Source organism: Lepisosteus oculatus, chromosome 8 (genome assembly GCF_040954835.1).
Source record: "Lepisosteus oculatus isolate fLepOcu1 chromosome 8, fLepOcu1.hap2, whole genome shotgun sequence".
NCBI classification, from domain to species: domain Eukaryota; kingdom Metazoa; phylum Chordata; class Actinopteri; order Semionotiformes; family Lepisosteidae; genus Lepisosteus; species Lepisosteus oculatus.
Window position 1 is genome coordinate 41,655,021 of NC_090703.1, and position 24,255 is coordinate 41,679,275.

The window sequence follows — 24,255 nt, forward strand, 5'->3', positions numbered from 1 at the left end:
TCAGATTACCAAACTGTTTTCAAATTGTATTGTACTTAATTAAATGTCAAAATAGAAACAATGCCCTAATTGTAAAATGCTCATAATATTCAGAACTAAAAGATGAGTGTTTCAACGAAAACGTGTGTTGAATATCTCTCGATATATCATTCACTTTATGTCGCCTAAAGCAATATAGAAGCAGAAGGCTCATTCTGCTTCTAAATTGCTTAGGACATCATAAAGTGAGTGTATGATAAGATCACTTAATCAAGGCAGGACAAAAACAAGGCGTGATCCCAACAAATCAACTTATTGAATTAATGGTTTTCATTAGCCAACAATGAGATACTTTACAACAGTCGTGACCTTATCCAGCCATTTCATCTCACAAAGAATTGACTGCTGTAAAATACGACCAACAGACGTGAACAGGAGGCCTGAGACACAATTACAGAACAGTATTAGGAGAAAAATCGACACCATTTTAGGCCAGAATATTAGCTCCTGTAATTATGATCTGTAAACCTCAACTGACACCAACCAGAAAGATTCTTACACAACTCAGCTTATGTAATTGCTCTCATTAGTGCAAACTGCAAACCAAATTTTAAAAAAAGATTCCTTGCTGTGTTAAGAATCTTTAAAGTGCTCAGAAATCTACAAAATCTTTGCCGGTGGTCAGGAGGTCAAACCCTATGAAAACCTTGAAAAAAATCTAAGGTTCCTCCTCATCAACATATAATATGCTCAAATAACTTTTCACTTGACCATAGACTTAAAATAGCTGGCATTTTAACTGAATTTGAAATTGGATCTATTTATGAAGAGCGGAAATGTGTTCATGCAAACTGCTGGTTATTTTGTGATGCTTTACAAAGGCATTACATAATACACTGCAGAATCACACAGTTGTTTTTCACTCTGTTACCCCATTGCCAATGCATATAGATCAGGCCTCTTCTCCTTCTCTTCCTGACAAATCTTGTGCACCCTACGCTCCAGAGCCTGGCCCAGATTCAACACTTTGGGGTAGCACTGCAGGATCTTGGTCAGAACTATAAGAATGTTTCTGATGTGGGTGTATTCTCCAGTCTCCAAGCAATGCACAGAAGCCTATAAAAAAAAAATAATAATGCAGCCTTGAGCTAAATTCTTAATTCTGTGAGATGCACCTTTGTAAATATTAAAGCTTACCCACAGCTTCATTCTTGCGTAATGGTGAAATGAACCTATTCTGATCTTCATGAGCTTGTTTAAATATCACTTTGTGTTCTACAGATGCTAAGAGCACGTAGTGATTTCAAAAGCAGACAATGGACCTTAAGCTCATCATCTTGTGTTGTTATAATTAGAGCCCATAAATCTGTTTGATATCTGCTTGACCTGGCTAAGTCTTAACACGTAATTTAATTACCCGGTGTTGAATGAGAACATCTAAAGTCCTTACTAGCCTTTGGTTAAGAAAAAATATCTCTTACCTCTGAAACTGGTTAAAAAATAAAATTAAACAGACACTACAATAAATAAAATCCTGACTGCAGTTTAAAAAAAGTTCCATTTGAAAGACAAAGGTGTTTTACTAAAAAATGGTCAGTGGCAGATTTATAATTCCGGTGTTTACAAATGAGAAGCAGTAAACAATCTCCGTGGCAAAGAAAATAGCAAATATCACAGTCATAGAAAAACCAGAATAAAATCTAAAAATTATATTTTACTCAAACATTCACCTCAAAAAAGATACTCTTAGACATATTTTAAGGAAATATGATGCTCTCAACCATAACCAACATAACATTACTTTTAATAATTAAATTTCAAAATGTAACCCTAGTACTGTTTCAGCTGCCATCTTCAAATGAGGACAGAAAATTGAACAAAACTTACTTTTGTTAATTTATAATGCCACTTGTGAACAACGTGTCTGAAATTTTCATAGTCCAGTTGATCTGCTTTGTTTCCTCCATCGAAGCCAGTTGCTCTCAAAATTGTGAGGAACCCTGGGTAATTGCCACACTCCTGACATTGAAAAGTTAAACAAATGTTTGTCAACTCAATACAATGCTGCCACAAAAAATTTAAAGCACTGTATGGCTCAAATTCTGTTTACTCTGTCGCTGATTACCTGAGCAAATATGTACCATAGTATATTCACAAAAGGGGGTTCAAAAGGCATCTGGAGTTTAGTAAAGCTCAGCCGAAAGTCTTAAATCCAAAACTGTAAAAGCACTGTAAAGAACAATCTGTACAGATCTGCTTTTGAAGTGCTAGGACATGCAATGGGCCGCCTGCCAAGCCCATCAGCAGAAAACTCTTCAGATTTCATGGCTTTTAATAATGTTTTAGTGAAAGCTGCCCAGAGGACTACCTACAAGCCCAACGTTCACAAGAATGGCTAAGACCAACACTCTATATTGTATAAAAGAGCACAACGATTAAAAAAAGCTCAAAAACTTAACTCAGGCTGCACTTCCATTTACATATGTGTTGCTCATACAAGTGTTCTGCACACTAGCTCCACTGTGATAAACTAAACAATACTTAATACAACACGTCAGTATAAATCAGGTACCTGAGAAAAATAAACTTATTTTTCCACTAAATGAAACTGGACCAGCTTTGGATTGGACAAGTATTTATGTTTAGTTTTGCATGAGAACCACACTTAAAATGTGTCAAAAAGCCATGGACAATTTAGTTTAGTATGTAAACTGATATAAAACTAAAAACAATTATTTCTTTGAAACTCCAAAGAGATCAAGTAAACACATTTAACATTCCCATATATAGATGAAACTATATTTGCCGTCAGCAGAGACTTTATCCTGGAAAGTGAGAGTCCAAATGTATTTAGAAAAGGCTAACTGATTTCAATTTTACCTTTTCGTAAATGGCACGGTCACTGTGCCACCTAGTCACAGTCTCCAGCATGCAACAGAGGAACCGCCCATAGCGTCTGGCTTCATTTTCTGTACAGCTGGCTACAGTGTAAATAATGTCTGAAAAAACCTAAAATTCAAACAGTCTTTATAAAACAACTGCAAACAGTTTATAATTAGATATTGAACAATATAAATACACAAATTACATTTGCTTTAATCTGCTTAAATGGAGATGTATTACAGAGGAACACATAAAGGTTTATTCCATGCTAAAAAGAGAAGAAAGGAAACGTTTCAGCTGTGGAGCCTTTTTTGGGTGTCAATGTATTACATAGTAATCCTAACAACTGAATTTATTAGTTCAGGTGGGTAGCTGCGTCAGCATGCCTAGGCTGCAAAGGAACAAGTAATAGGTTTATTCCATGCTGGAAAAAAAAGAAGAAAGAAAACACAACGTTTCGGCCGTGGAGCCTTCTTCAGAAGGCTTTCTTCTGTTTTTCAGCATGGAATAAACCTATTACTTATTCCTTTCCAACTGAATGTACTGTATTTCAGTTCCACAAGTAGTCATTAAACTATTAATACTATTAATTACTCACAGGGTATGGTCATGTTTTTGAACTCCAACAATTCCTAAATGGGTCATCTATATCTGAGACCCATTAAAAGTTATGAAAACCTTAATAAATAAGATTAAAATGCAAAGGGGAAACTACTTGCAGAGCAGCACTTACCCGGTCATAGCAAAGGAGGGTGCAGAAATTTGGGGTCTTCTGTTGGTGAACCAGCTCCACAAAGCGAGCACAATACACCGCGTCAATGGCAGAGAAGATGCAGCGAGGAAATATACACAGCTGCAGAAATTTTGTGATTGTCTCATTCTTTGTTGATTCTGCAGGAGGATAAATCACAGGAACACACTGTGAACACCAGGGGCAAAGACATTTATCTTCAGTGTTATATATTGCTGCCTTCTGTATCTACCTTTTAAGCCATTTCTTTAGTTACCCCCAAAGCCTAAAGACCCAGTGTGAAGTCCTACCTGGTTAATTTATTTACAAACAATACAATTTGAACTGTAATTGAGCAGTTTCTCCATTAACACCCCTTTTCTCAACAAATAACTATTAAGAACTCTTGTTTTGCTTCATAAGAAGCAATGAAGCCGGTACCAAAGCACTAATTGAAACCTTGTAAAAAAAATGTTCCAACCTAAAAACTATCATTCTGTGTAGTTTTTCTGTTGTCACTTCCTGCAAGTATAACGTGAACCCTCTTTCACTTGCAATAACCGTTCACCATCTATACTGTTGAAAACAGCCTCAAATGATCATCGTTACTTCCTTATTCAATAGAGCCAAAATCAAGGTTTAAACTCAACACAGAGGAACTCTACATTTGGAAAACAGTTCTTAAGATGGAGATTCAGTGAAAATTATTATTTTTTTACAAATTTTGAAATCATGCTGGTATGGGAACCAAGATTGCTAACCTATATACTTTTTGCTATTTGGCATCTATTCTTCACATTAATTTTACAACTCTTTTCTCTTCTTATTTATGTGATGTGCTTTCAAGGAAACTACATGCATCCCTTACTTGCTAAAAGCCAGTTGTCTTTTTCAAGCTTTAACCTCTGCAGGACTCTCTGAACGTGCTCCATCTGCTTTTTCTCCTCCTCTTGCAATTTTTCCTGAAGAGCAGTACATCGCTCCCTCTCTTTCTTCTTTTTGTTTGGGGGCTGCAAGGTTCACAGAAAAGAAATATAACACCATATATGAAAGTGAGAAAAGATTCAAATATCAAAAGCCAATAACGTTCTTTCCATAGCTGCTGACACACAGCTACATGTCCTGGCCTTTCAGCATTATTTATTCTTTCTGAGAAAACTAGTTAAAAATAAAATACTAAAAAGAGAAAATATTAAATCTGCAATAAATCACAAGTATGTTATTGTGCCTGATTTAAATAAGAAAAAATGCATGCTTTTGTAGTCATCATAGAGTGTTAATGCAACATAATGAAAGTTGTCATCACCCAGTGGTGATGAAAATGGGAACCTTAAAGGACATGGGAACATTAGGAGAACATACCATTTCTGGGTTTTCATCGATGGCTTTCATCTGAACCTTAAGCTTGTTGACTTCTCTATCATAGGCATTGTGAGGCACAGCGAGGTCATACATGGTGAGTGACCAGAAGGTGGCATAAAACTGTGGCCTGATGTCATCCCAGACCTTTGGTGGGTGCAGGGAGACCACAGCCTCGTGGACAGGCGCCATCACCAAGTCACAAGCCGTGATGTACTTGTGAACTTTCTGCTGCTGCCGGTTTCCCTTTTCAGCCTTTTTCAGCTCATCATACTTGGACTGTAAGTGGTAACATGTATTATAAGTGAACATCACCAGTCACAGCAAACTGTCTAGTTTCATGCATTTCAAATAAAGCTAAAGCTGCTAATCTTCTGGATTTCAGTACATCTATGAATAAAATGCATGGTACTTTGCAGGCTGGTCAAGAAACTGGAAATATTTTGCCAGGCTTTTCTGATGTCTTTACAGATAAGAAGAAATACACTTCAGAGAAAATAAAATGTTTTATGAAGAGTGTCAGGTGTGATCACAAGATATACTTTGACAACAGTCTGCAAAGTGAAGTGCATGCACAGAACATCTGAAAAATGAAAAGGCAGTTCTTTCCAGATAGAAGGAAAATCCTTTTTTTAAACCCTCAGGCCTAAAGAAACCAAAACCAGCAGTCAAGCAATAACTTTTATGATATCTGGCAGGCAAACAAGACATCAGTTTTACTTACCAAAATTTGGTGTGCATACATAGGTCTTGACAAGAAAAATGCTGCATCATGGGGAGTGTGGAATTGGTTACACAGCACGTCAACTGACGGCACTCGTTTAATGTAATCTTCGGTGCTGAGATTAGAGGCTAAAAATCCACCAAACTGTACAAGTGTATCATGGCACTAAATGAGAAAAGGAAAATCAATTAGTTAACCATTTCGACAACCTTTCATGTATCATTTAGAATATTATGCTTAGATGCAAAAAAAAAATTATTTGCACAGCTGCAAGTCATTCTTGGATTTCATGTAATTCTCTTAAATTAATAAAATCGAAACATTTTATTTTTAAAACATTTCAAGCTGCCACACTGCACTGTAATAGGGGGATAAAATAAAAAAAATAAAGATGACAAAAACATTTTCAAAAAAACTGATGGGGAGTGCAGTAGCTTTAATTCTTAAGAATCAGTAAACTTAATTCCTTTCCATTTTACACACAGGGAACATGCATGTGCATGTGAGGAAGCTTACAATGGTATTGCATCTTCAGAATAAGCAGTGAATGAGTGGAAACTCTGGGTGAGCACTTGACGCACTACTTTACCCAAACAGTTGTGAGAGTATGGAACAAGATATCCAGCCACTGACTCCCTACATACAATTACTTAATAGCAAACAGGCCAGAAGGGCCTAAAGGCCTCCTTTCACTTCAAGCCATTTTCATGTTAGATTTGTTTAAGTAAAAAGACAGCAACTTTATACTGTAACAGCTGGTAACTCAAACCTTTCAGATGCCTGTCAATTATTAACTGGGTATGGTAATGAATGTGAATATCACAGCCCAGTTAAACAGTTAAAAATGGGATGTAAATATGTCAAATTAAAGAAAATGTACATTGATGGGTAAAAAAACAATTTGTTCCTGTAATTGGGCCATATGTCACATTTCCCATGAAAATAAGGTTATCCTGGAGTACTGCACTATTATAGTTTGACCCTAATTATTAGATCTTACCCAGTCTTATAATGGTGCTATTCTAGCCTCTATTTACAAAAGAAGAGAAAAAAACAACTTATTTTCTTGTACATATTTACAATCCATTAGAGCCTAAGTAAATCCTGGAAAGGTCTGGACTGACTTCACCCCTGTGTTGAATCTAATTATATGCCTTCATTCCCACCAAAAAGGCCTCTTTACCAGCAGCCAACATGAAAAGCAAGACAATAACTCTTAAGTCTTAAAAGGAGTTTTAAAATGTTACCGAGATGACACAGGAAAAGTTGCCTATCACTCTTTTAATGAAATCATAACTGATTAATAAACCATTATTCAACTTGAATACAAAGTAAAATGAAGATTTTTCCAAATTTGTATGATCTTACAGCAATGAGAAATTTGTTACTAGAAGTTAACTACCCTAGATTATATTTACATTGTTGTTAAACTGGTAATAAATTAACATATGAGGAAGAAGGATAAACTGTTTTTCCCAAACTGCAAATAGAAAGTTCAATCGAATCAAGACACACACAAATGCATTATAAACAAAAAATATTGATACACCCCCTCTTTGTTAAAACTTAATATTCTCATTTAATATTTAAAAAAAATAAATAAATATTTTTTCTAAAGAGCGTTATGGATTTCTCCAGTGTGATGATTTAAATGAATTAAATACAAACTAGAAAGACTCAAAATTTAAATATGTAGGAAAATAATTAGATGAACAGGAATTATCCTGTTTTCTAATTATGTGGATGTTAGCTGAAAGAGATTTGTTTTAAAGCACAACACTAGGCCTATACATAAGTCAGACATTATGCCATTGAACTTAATTTCAGTTTTGATTTTAAATTCAAAGATAAACAATACTGTTTAAGAATCTGGACATTTGGGTGGCTTTTGATAAACTGCTTTAATCTCCATCCAGTTTGGGAATAATATGCAAATAATACTGCTTCTCATTGAACTAAAGTGTCTTAAATGGAATGCTTGAGCAATCATTTTGAAAATTCGTAAAAAAAAGGGCTATTATTCCAAACGCTGCAATTTGAATCATTTATGGATAAATGTCAACAAATGCCAATATCGCTGCAGCCTTCAAATCCTGTCTTTTTACATTCCCATGCACTGCAATATCTTTAATTGCTAGTTCTTGAGTCCCATCTGCAGTTAAAATGCATGTAATTTGAATATGAAAGGTTTTTCAAACAATAAACCATTAGAATTGCCTTCTGGTGCCATCAAACATCACACCTGGGATCTTTTCATTAGGTAAAGGGGTAATCTTTACACACATGCACAAGCAGTGTTGATTTTCAGTTCTTTGACTGCTTAAAGCTGCCTTTTGGCTATAAGCCTACTACTACACAGCTCGCACAAAAAAAGTTTTTATGGCCTAAAGCCATATTAGCAAGAAGCCTGAAGCCATACAACTCAAAATGGATGCACAAGGCTAATACCACAAGTGAAAAATGTCAACGAATTCTTAAATCTATAGATTACAGGTGTTAGCAGACCAAGAGGTAGCACGCATCCTAGAACTCATAAAAGTCAAGAATCATACCACGAGACAGCAATGTGGAGAACTAAAGGGAAACTGCTTCCTATTATGACATTAAATCAGGTCAACGTTAAAATCTTTTCCAGGGCCATGTTAATGCCATGTTTCGTGGCTTGCTCCAGAGGTCCAAGAAAAAAAACATCAGTACAAACTAAGGACTTAACAATAAAAAAACTACATTTTTCTCCTTATTATATGCAGACATACTACGATTTCACATCTACTTTCTGCAAAACACAAAATACTGTAATAAAACACCAGACATTTAATTCACATTCTCACACACAAACCGCTAATATAATCAACATTTCTAACTTTAAATTGTCAAACCTCTTTAAACAACTTTTAAAAGGTCTTTTCTTAACAGCATGTCATGCCCAGCAACAATATAAATGCTGTATCTAAGCTAGGTTATGTGAAAAGTCACAAACACTAAAACGCATAAAGTACTTTATATAATTATTAGCATCATAATAATAACTTAAAAATGCACAATTCACTTCCCGCCCACTTTACCTGATCATAGAGCTTCCCTACGAGTTTCAAATGCTTCTCGCCACCTTCTAAGAAGACAACTCCATTCCTCTGTTGGGCCATGAGAAGACAGAGAGGAAGAGCCAATTCATGGTCCAGAAGTGCGTCCTTCAGCCTCTGGGAAGACTTCTTTGTGTTCCGAATCTGTCCAAAGTAGCCACCCTAATACGAAGCACAAACCAAATGCAATCAGTATCATCAGAACCCACAAAAGTTAACTCACTTCCTTGAAACCACGTCTACAGTAAGTTTTAAAACAATTACTAATAAAGACAAAATGACAGGGGAATGACTTTGTGATTCACGGTTCAATGCCTAGTTTTCTGAAGAGGCTGTCAAAACGTTATACATTAGGTCTCCTTGTGCAATGTTACGGTCCCCAAATGAATGGAGGAAATGGAGTTAAAAGACTCCAAACTGACAGCATTGAAACATAAAGCATTGCTCCTTTCAACATATCGGTCACTACCCAGAGAGATGTTCCACATCAATATGTCATTCGTGTACAGTACAGAAACAGGAGGGAAACTATTTTGTAGAGTTTGATGAATCTCTTACTGTCAATTTACTTTAAAAAAAAACAGGCTTCACGTCTATGAATTAATTTTGTGACTATGCAGAAAACTGAGGCCCTGCATAAATGCTCCTCCTTATCTTTTGACACAGGACACTACAGCTGTCTTACAGAAGAGTTAAATCCAATTGAAGGAGCTTCGTGTCTCTCACTAATGTAACAGCAACCATGTTGTGGTCTGGAAATGTCTAAATAACACGCACGTTAGCCCAGCAGCCAATTGTGCACTGCTGCTTGAAAAATCCCAGTCACAGTCAGCTAGAGACATGTGCCAGGCTTGAACAAGCAACATCTGGGCAGCAGGAATGAACCAAATATCCAAGTAAACACTTCAGAATCAACAGTGAAACAAAAACAGGGAATACAAGTGAAACGTATATAGGAATGCATTTAAAACTAAGAACAGGAGGCTTGGTTGTGGGAATATGGAACAAGTCCACAGCCAGACTGTTGAAGCAGATACACTGGCCCCCTTCAAGAACCAGCTGCATAACTACTAATTACCAAATGAGCTAGAGGGCTAAATGGCCTTCTCTTGTTCGTAACCATTCTGATTTTCTTACTGGTCGAGCTACTCCAGAGCCTGCAAGTGTCTGAAACTTCAGAAGAAAATTACAGAATGTAATTTTATTTTCTGTAAAGTACATGACTACACAGCATTGCTTATTTGCATATGGTATTAATAGACACTGTTTAATTTGTCCAATTCTAATGCAGCAAACATTTTTACATCTATCACCATTGCAGTAATATATAATGAAGAGTTTTGAGAAAAAGCAATGAGGAGACTAACTGCGAAATGTCCAATGTAAATAAAGAACAATATAAATCAAAATGCTATTTATTATTTACCTCAGCCTTTAATTGCTCCCCTCCAGTCATGGCTTCGAGCTGCTCCATTGTCATCTCATCTGTAATCTCGATTCCTGCCATTTTCTGCACTACTTCTTTGAGAATCAGCAGATCAAAACTAAAATAAATATACACAGAAGTTAATTCATTATGGCAAGCAGAGTAAAACAAATGGAACAAAATAAAAGCTTTTACTCTATTTGGATGAATTATTCGTATCTGTACAGTTTGAGCATACAACACCATTTTTTTAACAGTCTCAATTATTCACATTTATTGCAACCACCCCCTAACAAAGTCTTAAAATATTTCTTTTACAAACAGAAGAAAACAATTTGCTTCACACAGACTCCAGTGGATGCAATCTGTATTATAAAATGCAGGGACTGAATTGCCCTCTTTATCTGGGTCTTGTGTGTTTACTCCTCACAGACAACTCCATCAGCAGTCCTGACCCTAATGTTGGAAACAAAGTGCTTCTTTAAGAAGAATGAGCCCCAATCACCAGGAGGTTAACTGTGAAGAGTCCCAAGGAAGATAACTTGAAGCAAAAGAGTTAGACTGTGAAGAGTAAACAGCGTCAAAGATAAAGCTAAAAGCTAATTAACTTGTGCTACAAGTAAATAATTGGAACCTGGCATCCCATTATCAGTCACATCCTCATTATTGCATGAAAACTACTGATACTAAGAAGAAGTACATTTCCTGTGGTGTGTGTGTGTGGGGAGGGGGAGCTCTGCTGCTGATAAGGGAGGAAATGTATAGAACAGCATTTCCTCTGAACCATGCACTGGAAGACGCAGTTTCGAAATCGGAGATCTTTCGCTTACTATCATTTTGACACCTTAATTGTATTGCCTCACTGAAACAACTCTCATGCGCTCGTTGCACTAGACAGCTAAGCAGTGAAGAAGCACAAATGATACGACAGTCTCAACAGGATACCTCTTCCCAGCCTTCAGCTGATTTGTAACATACTGCAGAAGACCTGCAAGCTCAATGGGATACTTCCTGAAAACAGCACCACAGAGACTTGCAAGACCTACGAAAACACAAACACAAAGCATTTGCTTGAGACAGATGCATATGCCAATAAAACCAGAAACATTAAACAATGGTTATTTTTCAACATTAGCAGAAAATGCTAAAAAGGGCAATGAACATAAATACCTGTACTTAGTAAATCATCTAACTCAGGCTAAACAATCAAGATATTACTCCTACATAAACGATCAACTTGACGATCAAACACAGGCCCATTTGCAAATTACAAGATCAGTAATTTAAATGGTATTTTCACATGGAAGGAGGAAGAAGCATCTGCCAAACAAAAAGCTGACAACGAGCACTGGATTTGTAATTTGCAACTGAAGGATGCATCACATTTTTGACTTGAATAGGTGTCTTACTCAAATCACTTGAAAATATCACAAAGCCACTTACTCTGTAACCAAGCAGAAATAGTGGTGTCATCATGCTTCATTCTCTCTTTCTCAGGATTTGCCAGTGCTTCGATAATACAATCTGAGAGCTCAGAGTAAAGGAGAAAAACCTTTCCGCTATGTTAACACCACCAGATGAATTTAAAAGCCCCTCACCTATGGCTGACATTAGCTATTGCCTTCCAGTCTGCAGACTCTGAACAGTCAGACAGTTGTCTAATACCAGACCATTAAGCGAACAGGATGACAAGTGAGAATTTAAGCCCTAAAAAGATGTCAAGAGTAGGTTACAAAACGGTATTTCTATCATAATTTGAGAATATGGATGTGACAGAAAATTTTGATATGCAATACAGATGGATGATTAACAATACAGATTATAAAGAAAGTTACTGAGAGAAAAATGTCTACATTAAAGTATACATGAATGTAAGAAATGCAGTTTCAACTATGTGAAAAGCAGTACTGCAAAAAGCAGGATGTATTTCATGCATTTAATAGCCTTCGTTTACTCCTACACTTTCCTTATCACTTTTCAGCATGTATATGGAATTATGTATGATGACTTTAGTATGATGTTCCAGGCTCCAAGTCACTCATTATGTGAGGCCGTGGTCATGAATGAACAGTGCTATGCATGATAAAATAAACTACACAAAATTAAAAAATTCCCACAAAAGGATACATGCCAGGACATCATAATTCAGCGAAGTGAGGTATTTCAGGGAATCTACAACAGGTGTGATGAGGTTGTCATACCACTGGATCTGAGACAAAATCTGAAATACAAAACAAGCAGCCCAAAATTACACCCCAATAAAGAAAAGCACCATCAAACTAGTCTAAAACATAACAGACTTTTCAATATGGCCTTAAAAAATTCTCAGTGCACAAATACTTTATAAAGGAATAAATAAATGCTGCAGCATTTTTTTAATTGATTATAAAGAGAATACAGGTCAGCTGAAGCTCTTTATACCAATGGAAGTGTCTTGTCACATGCCAATTTAGAGTAATTGCTCCATGTTTTTCAGTGATTATTTTAACTCTCTACAAAGAAATACGTCAGAGTTAAATCTGTTCTAAATTTAAGGTGAAAATTCAAGGAAAACAATGGGTATCTATCCATAAACCCTCACTTTTTACACGCATAAATGACATTAAATACCCTGTCTTTTGCTGAGCATATTAGGTATTATTAGCAGAAATTTACTTCAGATTTCTTTACAGGTTATAGGGAGCGATTTCAAGTGATGGGATAAAATAATCAGGCTAATATGGCCTAGGCTGAAAAACAGGTGTCAAAAGTAGAACAAAGGCAAAACTTCTGGTTTAATATTTTATTGATGCTTTGTACACAATACCAAAGGTATTCTTCATTTTGTCTGACCGCAACTCTTTGAAAGTTCTTTCTGAAGAACTGTCAGCTTTTGTCAAGTAAAAGACACAATCTGTCCCAGCATGTTTTATGTGAAAGGTCCCCAAGAGTACAATTTTAAAAATGAATTCTGAGATCTCCATGTAGGAAGCCCACGACTTTTCTTCAAAGTTAGGAATCCAAGCAGGATTTCACCTTTACTTTATAATGATAGAAAGGCTGCCTATTCCTAGTCCTGGTTGACTCCAGCATCTGTGCAATTTTGCATAAAATTCAGATTGTTATTACTCAAGCCTTATGCAGAACTAGTACTTTAATTGATTATATATATATATTATGTTTATTTTTGTTTTCAGTTCTTGCATTTCAGCTAGGGCTGTGCTTAATACAATTTTTCTTAGTTTGTTTTAAGTTATTTTCTATCAAGACCAATAAATAGCAATTCAAAGATATCCCCTTTTAAACTGTATAAAAGGTGTGCTTATAATATCCCAGGTAGTTTTACCTCAAAGTAAATCAATTTGTTTTAAGTTGCCCAACAAAACCTGGAACACTTGACTTGAATACAGTTTTCAAACAAAGCTTCAAATTTCCATGACAAACCAATAAACCTATAATAAAAAGGATGACTGCCTCACCTTCACCACTGACAAGGCAGTAAATTAAACTCCAGTAATTTGCAGGCAATATCAAAGAAAGCCTGAAAAATACTGGTCCAAGTAATTCCTATTAATAGCTATTAAGAAATATATCTTAATATTAGTAATTTACTATTTGGAAATATAAGAAATTACACAAGAGTTCAAGCTCTGAAACTGAAGATGAAAGACATCTGGTGATTGCCGGCCAACCTGAAAGAACTGAACTAAACGCTGACCTAAAAGCTATAAGGAAGACATAGACAACAGCGCTTGTGCAATTTTCAGGACTTTTTCTAAGAACCAAAAGAAAAATGAAAACATCTGTACTGGGTGTAGTCATGTTTTTTTTTTCATTAAAAGGGAAGCCAAATTTCAATTAAGTTTAAATTATAAAGTGTGACATTTTGATGCTTCTGTACCATTGTCTGCATTTAACACTGGTTCAAATAACTCACAGATGTAGCTGCTGCATTATCCAGCACCAACAGATTAGAACATTCAGCCAATATTTGAGAAGAAACTAGTTTAACTATATTAACACCAAAGTAAACAAAACAAAGTTAACCTATGAGGTTACAAACTGCAGTTGAACTACACGTTAAATGGAAAATTAATTCATCCAATATGTGGAAGCCATGATATTCTAGTGAATTAATTCACTAGAATCAATATGGCCATTACTAACAAAAAAAAAATAGAAATATACAAAAAATATTAAAATATAAAAATGAAAAATTGAAAATAGATACAAACAGCAAATAGCTAAAAGACAGCAGATGCATTCAAAGTTGCTGAATTCTATTTTTTCTTTCATTCTTCATTGCTAATCACAAGCCTTTATATATAATAGGTTTCAGTATGATCTACCTGATAAGGGGTTACATATTAAACATCTACATGTGTTTAGGTGAAACCTAAAAGATGGCATTATTAAAACACTATGGACAAGATATCCATAACAAATTTGCTATATCATGTTTTAAAATGAATATATTAAATATTAGTAATAAAACATAAGTAATGCCCCCATTTGTTCTGTGTTTGACTCCAACCTTAATGTTAGCCACATATTTCTAACTCCGACAAAAGAAATCTGTGCTTGGGTCAATATTATCAAATAGAAACCAACTTCCTAATCTGGGGAAAAATGAAAATTTATGTTACAACAGCAGCAATAAAAGGCCTACATGAAACTCACTCATTCATCTTCCATTGCTCAATTATATCTGCCAAACGCAATAAAATACATACATAATCAAAGAGGATGGTTGGGTTGCTATGGCTCAGCTTTCCAATCTGTCTTCCAGAAGGTTTCACATTTTCCTTGGTCAGTCGCCTAGAAAAACAGTGCAAAGAGACAGATGTAGGTATCTTAATTATGCTTCCACTATGAAGGAGTGCAGGGGCAGGTTTTCACAAATTACTTTTTGTCACCTACAGGATTCTGACACTTCAATAAAACCCAGTGTGCCGCAAACCTCACAGAAATTTAAATAAAGAGCTAAAGAAAGGCCAAATTAAAGGGGATCACTCTGGGATATAATTTAGAGACTAACGCATCAGCAAGGAGATTTTTTTCTTGCATTTCTGCTGGAGTAAGGAAAGCTTTTACATTTCCTTCTTTTATTTGAAACAGCACAGTATCCATTTTACCATTTTTGGATTGGCTTTGATTTTGCATTAATTTTTTAATGGTGTATTAGTTATACTTTTAACACCATACCTACATATCACACCTGACATAGTGAAATACCGTTGTCTTAAATAAATCCTTTCCATTTTGGAAGTCTGTTACAACAGACAAGTGTAGACAGAATTGGTGGTCATGGGAAAGAATTTCACAGAAGAAGATTACTTTAACTATCAAAACCCCAGTTTTTTTACACAAGATAAAAAGACAGCTAAACTGGTAATAAAAACTGTTATCTGCATCCCTATAAATGTTTTCATAAAACAGTGAATGCCTGTGCTACCTAGGGAAGTCAAGAAATATTGTACTAACATTTTATGTGTCCTAGTTGGAGAGCTTATATTCTAACTGTATAAAAGTGATCATCCATGACGGTGTCATCTTTTGAAATAAAGCAAAGCTCTGTACTGTTTAAAACGCAGCATGAAAACACTGAAATTGTCACTGTATTTCTGAGCCGCACAACCAAGTATAAGTAGCTATGTGTGACTACAGGATGCATTGTTTTCTTAACCTTCATAGCACAATGAACTGCATGTTATGAAAAATCATGAATCATCAGTATGAGACAAAATAGCCCCCCCCCCCCCCCCCAGACCTTCAAGGTAGCATTAAACACAAGGCATGGATTTTTAGTTAGGAATAGCAGCTGTTTGATTAAACAAAAACACTTTTTAAATCAAGAAGTATTTAACCATTTTGATTCTTTTGAGAACATTGCACATTGTTTTTCAGATACAAGGTCCAAGGCTAACTGCTTTACTAATGCCAAAAATGAGCTATGAGCAGTAAGATGAGTGAATAAAGAAAGATAATTCTCCCATCCTTTCATCTTAAGGAAGTTGAACTCCACGTCTCAAAGTCCTTAGAAAGTGGGAAAAGGACATCAATTGAGGCTTAACATGACAAAGCCAGTTCTGTGCTCTGGGATTAGAAAGAATATATTAAAAGAGAGAAGAAAGCAAAAAAAAAAATAGGTCAAAGGTTTTCTGAGAAAATCTTTAAGCTTCATTCAGTAGAACGCCTGGTAATTAAAATGTTTCCAGTGCAGAAGCCAAAACCCTGCTGCCCTCTCACTTGGTAGAAGCAAGACAAAGGCAAGCCCAGGTATGACAAATGCACTTCCTCAATTCATTGCTAACTTCAATAATGAAGTAGCATTCTAATGCTGGAGCCAGAAACTCATAGTGAATAAACACAACAATTTGTTCAGATAAATCTGATCGGTCTGGGATGTAGCAGGCACTTCAATTTTCTGTTCAGCACTTCAGCTATTTTAGCTTTCCAATCTATAATCCCCGCAAATGCATGTGGCATCATTTCCGCTCCACCGATCCCAGCATTACACTACTGCAGCACTGCAGTCCCAAGCAATTCATCAAGTCCTTACTCTGCCCACAAAAGGATTTCACTGCACGTGATCCTTCTGCACCAGCACCTCCCTCTAACACAAAGGTAGGCAGTGCTCCTTAAAAGCCAATTTGTTTCATTAGACAAATGCGAGATTTTGTGACTTTTATCACTGTTAGCATTGACAACAAATGCACATTTTTATTCAAACATAAAGAAGCATTTGTGTATTATTGCATAACTATATATTTTAAGGACACAAAAGGCTCAAGAAAAAGGTTCACTTCCATTGCTTTTGACAATTCAGATTTAAATGGCCAGGCTCAGGAAAATAAACAACAAAATAAAAAACACTACAAGCAAAGCAAGTTTCTTTTCCTATCAGCGTGGAAGATATTACCATCGCGAGCAGCTACACCTGACAAGTCCACTCCAAAAAACTCTTGCCACTTTACAACAGCGCAAAGAACATAAAGGATCACAGAAGCCTGAGATACGTCGCTAAGGTGCTAATAGCAGGAAAACACAAAATGTAAAGTACAGTGTGACTTACAGCAGGGGTTTTCAACAGGGATTGAACCCTAATGGGAAATCTCATTGGGGGATTTTTTTTTACTCTTAAGGTGTATGTAGGATGACAAAATAATGGCAAATTAAAGATGCTGTGAATATATTTTATCAGAATGTATGTATATGTTATCTCTACACAACTGTATATTTAAATTTGAATTAAATTACAATATATTTAGTAGGTCACATAATTTATTGTGTATACATAAAATTATTCTTCATTGGTACACACACTTGGTTTCAATTTGGTGAGTTTACATTTTTCATTTTGGTAGATTTCTTTTAAACTTAAAGTACACATTTACCACTTTGAAAAGAAAAAAGGACAAAAGAAAGCCTAGCTAAAATCTACACCAAAGTACAGAAGGAGAGTGATGCCTACATGCAATTCAGATTTACAGGTGTTAAAAAATGTATTGTTTGCAGGAAAGGGCTCTTAAATTTGGAAAACATCATGCAGGTTTAGAATTACTTTGAAATTCAACTGAAAAGCTTCAAACAACAGAACATGTTGTTTTCTTGTAACATGACTATTTGCAAGTAAAGAGTTCTGAAAAGTCTCTCGTATCCACATTGCATTACGCAAAACTGCAAATATGATCTGTGAGTCTTTGATTCTGTCTCCTGCAGTGTTCAAAGAACTTAAGGCATAAACCAGTAAAGCATTCATCCAGTATGTAGAGAGGCAACAAATGAAGAATAATGATTATAGCAATATGTGGTACCCAGGATTAACAGAAACAGAACAGAATAAGAGTAGTTTTAGGAACCATTTTATGAACAAAATAACCACATTCCAAGAAAGGGAGTAAGAATATCTTAATTAGTGTATACCTAGAGTACAGGGTCAGATCTGGCATGTTAAGCTAATTTGTTTGGACTGTGCGGCAAATGTGGACAGAGCCGTCAGCCAGTATTCAATTCACACCTTGTCCGAGTCTGCAGAGCTTACACACACTGCAGGTGCCTTTGGTTTATGCATCTTGCATACAGTGTTCCCTGCAGTTCTTTACCTCTAATCAATCACAGGACCTGTTTGATCACGTCTGACTATAGCGTGAAAGGGTCCTGAGGGAGCTCAGCAACTTAACTAATGAAACTAGACCACTCTAGTGCCTCTCGATTTTTAATACAGTAATAAATACCCCATAATTATGTTATCCAAAAAAATAGTTTTTCTGGTTCAAGAAGTGGAAAAAGTTATATTTCTTTGTGAATGTGAATGAAGGGCCAACATGCTTGATTTGTTCATTAGGAAGCTGGTGCTAAACACCAATAGCAAGTTGTAGAAATATATTTTTATTTATATCAAATACCGTTTCACATTTTAAGTGTTTTTGTCATACATAATACTTTTATCCTTGCCTTTTGCCAATTTTGTTTCCCACTTAAAAACGTTAAGGTCTGCTAAATACAAAACTAGATGCAGTGCATTTCACTTATCACAGCCTGTGCTGACAGAGATTATTAGTCCTTCAAGCAGAGTTTACAGGTGAGGCTAATCACTAATCAAGATGATGGACTAACATTTCAATCCCATAGTCTGCCAACTAATAAACATATATACCTATCGCTTAGTTTAGGTAATTTGTTCCTTAAAAACTGTTGAAATGCCAAACATTGCATAAAGAAAATTAATTTTTTGAGGTAGAAAATATATTTAAACAACATTCAGTCTCCTCTGTCATCACCTATGACGGTAAGTCTCAGTGCAAAAAACCCTAAGAGAGGCTAACATTTGGGGACAGAACTGATTCAGTTCTGAAAATCACTGACTTAGTTGACCTGCTTAAAAGACACCCTAGCACTGGGAAGAACAATACAGTTGAAGAATATTTGTTCAAAGCTGTGAAAAATGTTCTTTACTTCCCCGATTTCTAATTGGTTTGTAAAAAGCCACTATTGACAGGCACACCATCACCAAATCTTAACAGTTCCCCAGATTAGTTCCCCGTTTGAGTAAGGTGGTCTGATAAATGGCATGGTGCTTCACTGCATTCCATAAATCAAGCTCAAGATGGGGCACCCAATACTTAGCCATTCACAAAGCAATTTGTTGTCAGAGGCTCAAAAGCAAGTCAGGTGGCTTAATCAAAAGCACAGTCAGGCAGGAAAGTGTATGGAAACTTGATTGCATCCCCCTTTTAATCTACATCACCCATTTTCCACCTCTGCAGTACAGATTAGTTATTAATGATGCACCTGCTCTCACTGCAATTTGACGGCACAGTACAGATTTCAAGGAGAATCGGTGCCCTAGTCACTAAGGGAGTTATTCATTCCAAGAGGATACAAACCTTGAAACACACATTTAAACTTTAAACTCAATCTCAAATTGTCAAAGCACAACGGTCATACTGGGCAGCTTAATGTGCCTTGCTAATGAGGTACCACCATCTCTGCGTTATCCAACTTAATCCTTCCCTCCTGAATTTGTTACCCATGACATTACCTCACTGCCCCCTTTAATGAATACGTATACATTCACCATTATATCATTTTGACGACACTGCCCTTTGTTCTTCCTTCACCTTTTTTCCCCATTCATTTTCCTGGTTTTAAAAGTAGGGGTTGGAAAGCTACCAGCAACTAAATGTAACACATTTACACATAATGGATCTACAGTCGTGTCCACCATATCATTACAAGCCTGCATTACATATTCACCTAACATACTTAAAAGGCAACATTAATAACCTTCCATTCAGTGATATCCTGTGCTTGTGTAGTCAGACAAGTAGCAACAACACCCTTATGAACTGAGATCACTTAAGGTCATTTTTAAGGCATATTTTGTTATAGCTGACAATAAATGAATGGATTTGCAGTGCAAGTACAGAAAATGTGAGTGCCTTTTTTATTTCAAGTTAAGCATTGTAGCTAGCATCAGTATGTTTTTTTACTTCATGGGAGATTTCACCTAAAAGGTGTCAATGACTTTAAAAGCATTTTGTGGAGTATTTGCCAAAAGCTTTATCTATAGGTTAATGAATTAAGTTTTTAGCACAAAAAGTAAAATGAAGTTATAAAAAAATCTTACTTCATAATATATTTGGCTCTGTCAACTGTCTGGGCTTTGACTTTGACAAGTAGAGGATGGCTGTTGTATGTTTCATTTTTCCACTGTCCATATAATCGATACCTGAAAGGGACAAAGGACAAGGATATGACAGATCATATCTGTAGCTTAGAAGTAAATGATTACAAGAACTATTGATACATCTCTTTCCATTTACCACAAGATCTGCTTTTGCCTGAACCACTTGGGATGAAAACTGGATTTAAGCCAAGTATCCAGAAAGACAAAGCAAAATCTCTGTCAAATGGTACAGGTCAATAATTTAAGGTAGTCTTGACAAGTACAGGCACTGGTCTAGAAAATTCATTTTTTGATAGTAATGATAAGTTCAACAGAGGTGCAACAAAAATCAAATCAGACTGTACTACAGCTTTGCAAGCCATGTAATTAATTTACCAAGAGTATATTATTGTCAAAGTGAAATAATTGGAAAAAACAAAAAAACACAGAATTGATTCATTTACTTTTTTTAGCAGCCACATGAACAAATAGTCAAGACAATTTGCTTAACTACGGTCTGGATTTGCCATAAACGAAGCTCCATGTATCCAAAAGCACTTTTTGATATCTCGTGCTTTTAGACTGGCAGTCTCTAAGGGCTATACTGGCCCCTGAGCAAGGCCCTTAACCCTAACTGCTCCAGGGGCGCCGTACAATGGCAGACCCTGCGCTCTGACCCCAAGCTTCTCTCCCTGTCTGTGTGTCTGTGTCTCCTTGGAGAAAAGCTAGGGTATGCGAAAAGACGAATTCCTAATGCAAGAAATTGTATAGGGCTAATAAAGAAACATTATACATTATTATTATAAAGACTCTGCTTCATTATGACTGGAGAAGCCAACCCAAAGGACAAAAATATACAAGGAAAAAACCCAAACTGGGGCAGAACTAGCTGTATTAAACATCTTGATTGCTTGTAAATTTACATCATCTATGAGGCTACCAAAGAATATAATGGAAGCACCTCTGTGGTTTCCATCTACTTAATTTATGTACAAGAATGAAGCACCTCACCTGTGCTGGTAAGGAAACATTTTAAACAGTCCCCATAATTCCTCCGACATACAAGCATTACAGTCCATCAGAGTGAGAGAAGGAAGCAAAACCTGGTCCGCAATACTAAGAAAGCAGCTGAGCAGGGTGTCCTTGAGACAAGAAAAAAACACCAGTTAGAAGAATTATTTTACTTTTATTATTTGTACATTTAATAGAAATGCTCAAATGAATCAAATCCCAAAGTAAAATAATTTTGAAAAACTGAACAAGCATTCTTTATGCAATGTGGGGCAGCCCCAGTCATTCCTATAGGTGAAAGGACTATATAAAGGACTTTGCTTCATGTAAGACTGGAGCTACCAATTGAAAATGGCATACTACCTTTTAATTTGACATATTTCAGACAAAAATTTGGAATATGCCAATAAAGACATTTCTTACCATTTTGTCCTTTTCATCCTGTCGGCTCTCATTCTGATACTGGAAAAAAAAAACATACACATAAAAACACAGCAAATCACCTGATTTTAAAATATAGGGAGATCCAATACAAGTCATGAAAACCAGCGATGATAAAATACTCTGGCACTGCAGTGAAAGCAAAACTCACATGGGAGATGGAAAAAAATGCAAACACTTTCCCAATTAACTGGGGATGTTTGGGGAAAAAAAAATCTATAACCATGTGGCCCTGCATTGAGGAGCTTCAGCTGAGTTAACACTTCTGCCCTACGCCTGCCATTTGATTTAATTTCACATTTGTCACCTTGCTTTGAAAAACCTGCTTTTAACAGCAAATCTGGCTTTTTTTGCTGTACTAAAAGCACAGAGGCACAATTCTGCACCGTAAACAGGATCTATAGTCCTTTAGACTGTTATTACACCAACATTATTACTGCCACTGTTGGACAAAAATAAAAATGCAAGTTCTGATTCAGCATCTCTGTCAAATCTGTCAGCTCATGAAGTCTTAAAAAATAAAAAGACAGAAAGCTTACACATAATTACATTATACCGCCACACCATTTCTCCTGAGGTACACGTCTCTTCTGAAGGATTTTTAATGCATGCAAATTTTAATTTTTAATATACAGTTTGGTTCAAACAGCAAGAGATGAAAAAGCCCCAAACCTCTTTCATGAATCCTTTGCCCAGCCTCACTATCTTTGCAAACAAGATGGGATCATGAGAGAGATGAGGGCCAAGGTAGCACAGCATGCTGAAAACTTCTTTCCTCAACTCTTCGAATGTCTCCGCTGGCTTGGGAGCTCGCTTGTTTGTGAGAGGTCGCATAAGACACCCTTTGGCTCCTTTCGGGACGCCGGCCCTAGAGGTCAAAGACAACAGCAGATTGCATCTCTCACTGTACAGGAAGAAAACCATGTGTGAAGTCTTTACTATTATTCGCTCAGCTAGGAATATCAAATTGGCTGCTTATTGGTCAATTATGGCTACTATTCCCACACACTGACATCTAATAGGTTTTCATTACAATTACCAGTGGGTGGAAGAAAGGTGTACAAATATAATTAAAATTAATTACTGTTCTTTTCACGATGGGTGGTTTAATTATACACTGTCAGGTTCTCTATTGTTTTTCATATCAACCTTATTAAATAAAGTATGGCAAAGTAGCTCAGCTCTTTTGGTAACACTCTGTAGCATGTCTACCAGACTTGTTCAGTGAAATATTCATTTTCAGAAGAACCAGAAAGCTAACTATATTTTTGGGGGTTTAATCCATCAACAAACCTAAACAGTCCCTAAGAGATCCCAAACTTTTCTTCACTTGGCACACTGAATTTAAGTTAAAAACGTTTGATTGCCTACCTTCTTAACTTACCATAAATGAATCATAAAAAACATGATCTTGTATTTTAAATTTTGAACACCTAAAACAAACAGTTTTAATTATGATCAGGATACCTGCTAGTATATTAAAGCCTAAAATAGAGCTTTTGCCTGTACCTACAGCAATTTTTATTTGTCTCTTCTTTAGGAACAGAGACGCATTAGGCCCCAGTAGACTCTCAGCCTACTGAAACAGCCAAGGCTGAGGCCAAGGTTAGCAAGGGAGTAAATGATGACACATGAATGTTTGTGCTTGCCATACCTGACCTTAACAGCTCTCCAATTCTCAGTGCGCCAAGTCTCCTCACATAGCCAGCAGAGCACGAAACACAGCAATGTGTTTTATTTCAGCAAAGGAAAACGTTAAGCTAAGTAAGTGAATGTGGCGCACCCAAGGCTGTCGATAATAATAAAGTAAAAAAAGTGTAAGGAGTGTAAGAACTTAAAGAGAGTTCATGTATGTTGCAGTTCTAATCTGGTACCCTATGTAACTCTTACCGTCGGTACAAGGGTTCAATAGTAAAATGCAGAAGCTGACAAAGAGCCACAGCTATAGGCTTGTGTGATGTCGCATAGAAAGAAGGCATCTGATCCATAATGCTTTGAGCATGTTGCCAGTCACCAATCCTTAACAAAGCTTCTAGAAGCCCAAGCTTCTGGTTATCCGGTGGCTGCAAATAAGGAAAAAGTAACTTTTGCAGTACAGTTCACAGAATACGTTTAGTTTTTTTAACATTATAGATATAAAAAAAGGTTATAGCCCATTGAAATCTCTGACTTCAAAAGGAAAACAGACTGCTCTCACTTCTAAGGTTCCCTTAAGGATCAAATGGGACACCGCTACTCAAATTAAGAGGGAAAGCGATGGTTCTGTTGATATTCCTGCTATTTCAACTGTAAAAAAATAGAAGCTGGCCAGCCTTGCTTTTTAGCTGCCAGAGAAAAATATGAAGAACCTTTGAATTTGTACTTGTGTGGCACGTGTACTTAAGAGGGAGAACACAAATTAGCATGCCAATTGAATGGCTTGACATGAGCACATATTTACGGTATATGATTGTTTCTGGCCATTTATTG

The 24,255-nt window shown here is 36.2% G+C and overlaps 1 protein-coding gene across 2 annotated transcripts in view; it reads right to left on the reverse strand.

Moving 5' to 3' along the window:
- thoc2 (THO complex 2) overlaps positions 1–24,255 on the reverse strand; it is a 67,013-nt gene that overhangs the window by 25,223 nt on the left and 17,535 nt on the right. For both annotated transcript variants that reach the window (XM_006632750.3, XM_015351363.2), the window contains exons 11-28: positions 23,677–23,849; positions 22,459–22,654; positions 21,769–21,807; positions 21,346–21,476; positions 20,296–20,397; positions 14,897–14,981; positions 12,312–12,405; positions 11,628–11,708; positions 11,130–11,226; positions 10,185–10,302; positions 8,741–8,920; positions 5,676–5,840; positions 4,955–5,230; positions 4,461–4,602; positions 3,596–3,753; positions 2,860–2,988; positions 1,867–1,998; positions 911–1,095 (exon numbers count right to left, since the gene is read on the reverse strand). In XM_006632750.3, the coding sequence (XP_006632813.1) occupies positions 911–1,095; positions 1,867–1,998; positions 2,860–2,988; positions 3,596–3,753; positions 4,461–4,602; positions 4,955–5,230; positions 5,676–5,840; positions 8,741–8,920; positions 10,185–10,302; positions 11,130–11,226; positions 11,628–11,708; positions 12,312–12,405; positions 14,897–14,981; positions 20,296–20,397; positions 21,346–21,476; positions 21,769–21,807; positions 22,459–22,654; positions 23,677–23,849 (2,483 nt within the window). The remainder of the gene's footprint in view (positions 1–910; positions 1,096–1,866; positions 1,999–2,859; positions 2,989–3,595; positions 3,754–4,460; positions 4,603–4,954; positions 5,231–5,675; positions 5,841–8,740; positions 8,921–10,184; positions 10,303–11,129; positions 11,227–11,627; positions 11,709–12,311; positions 12,406–14,896; positions 14,982–20,295; positions 20,398–21,345; positions 21,477–21,768; positions 21,808–22,458; positions 22,655–23,676; positions 23,850–24,255) is intronic.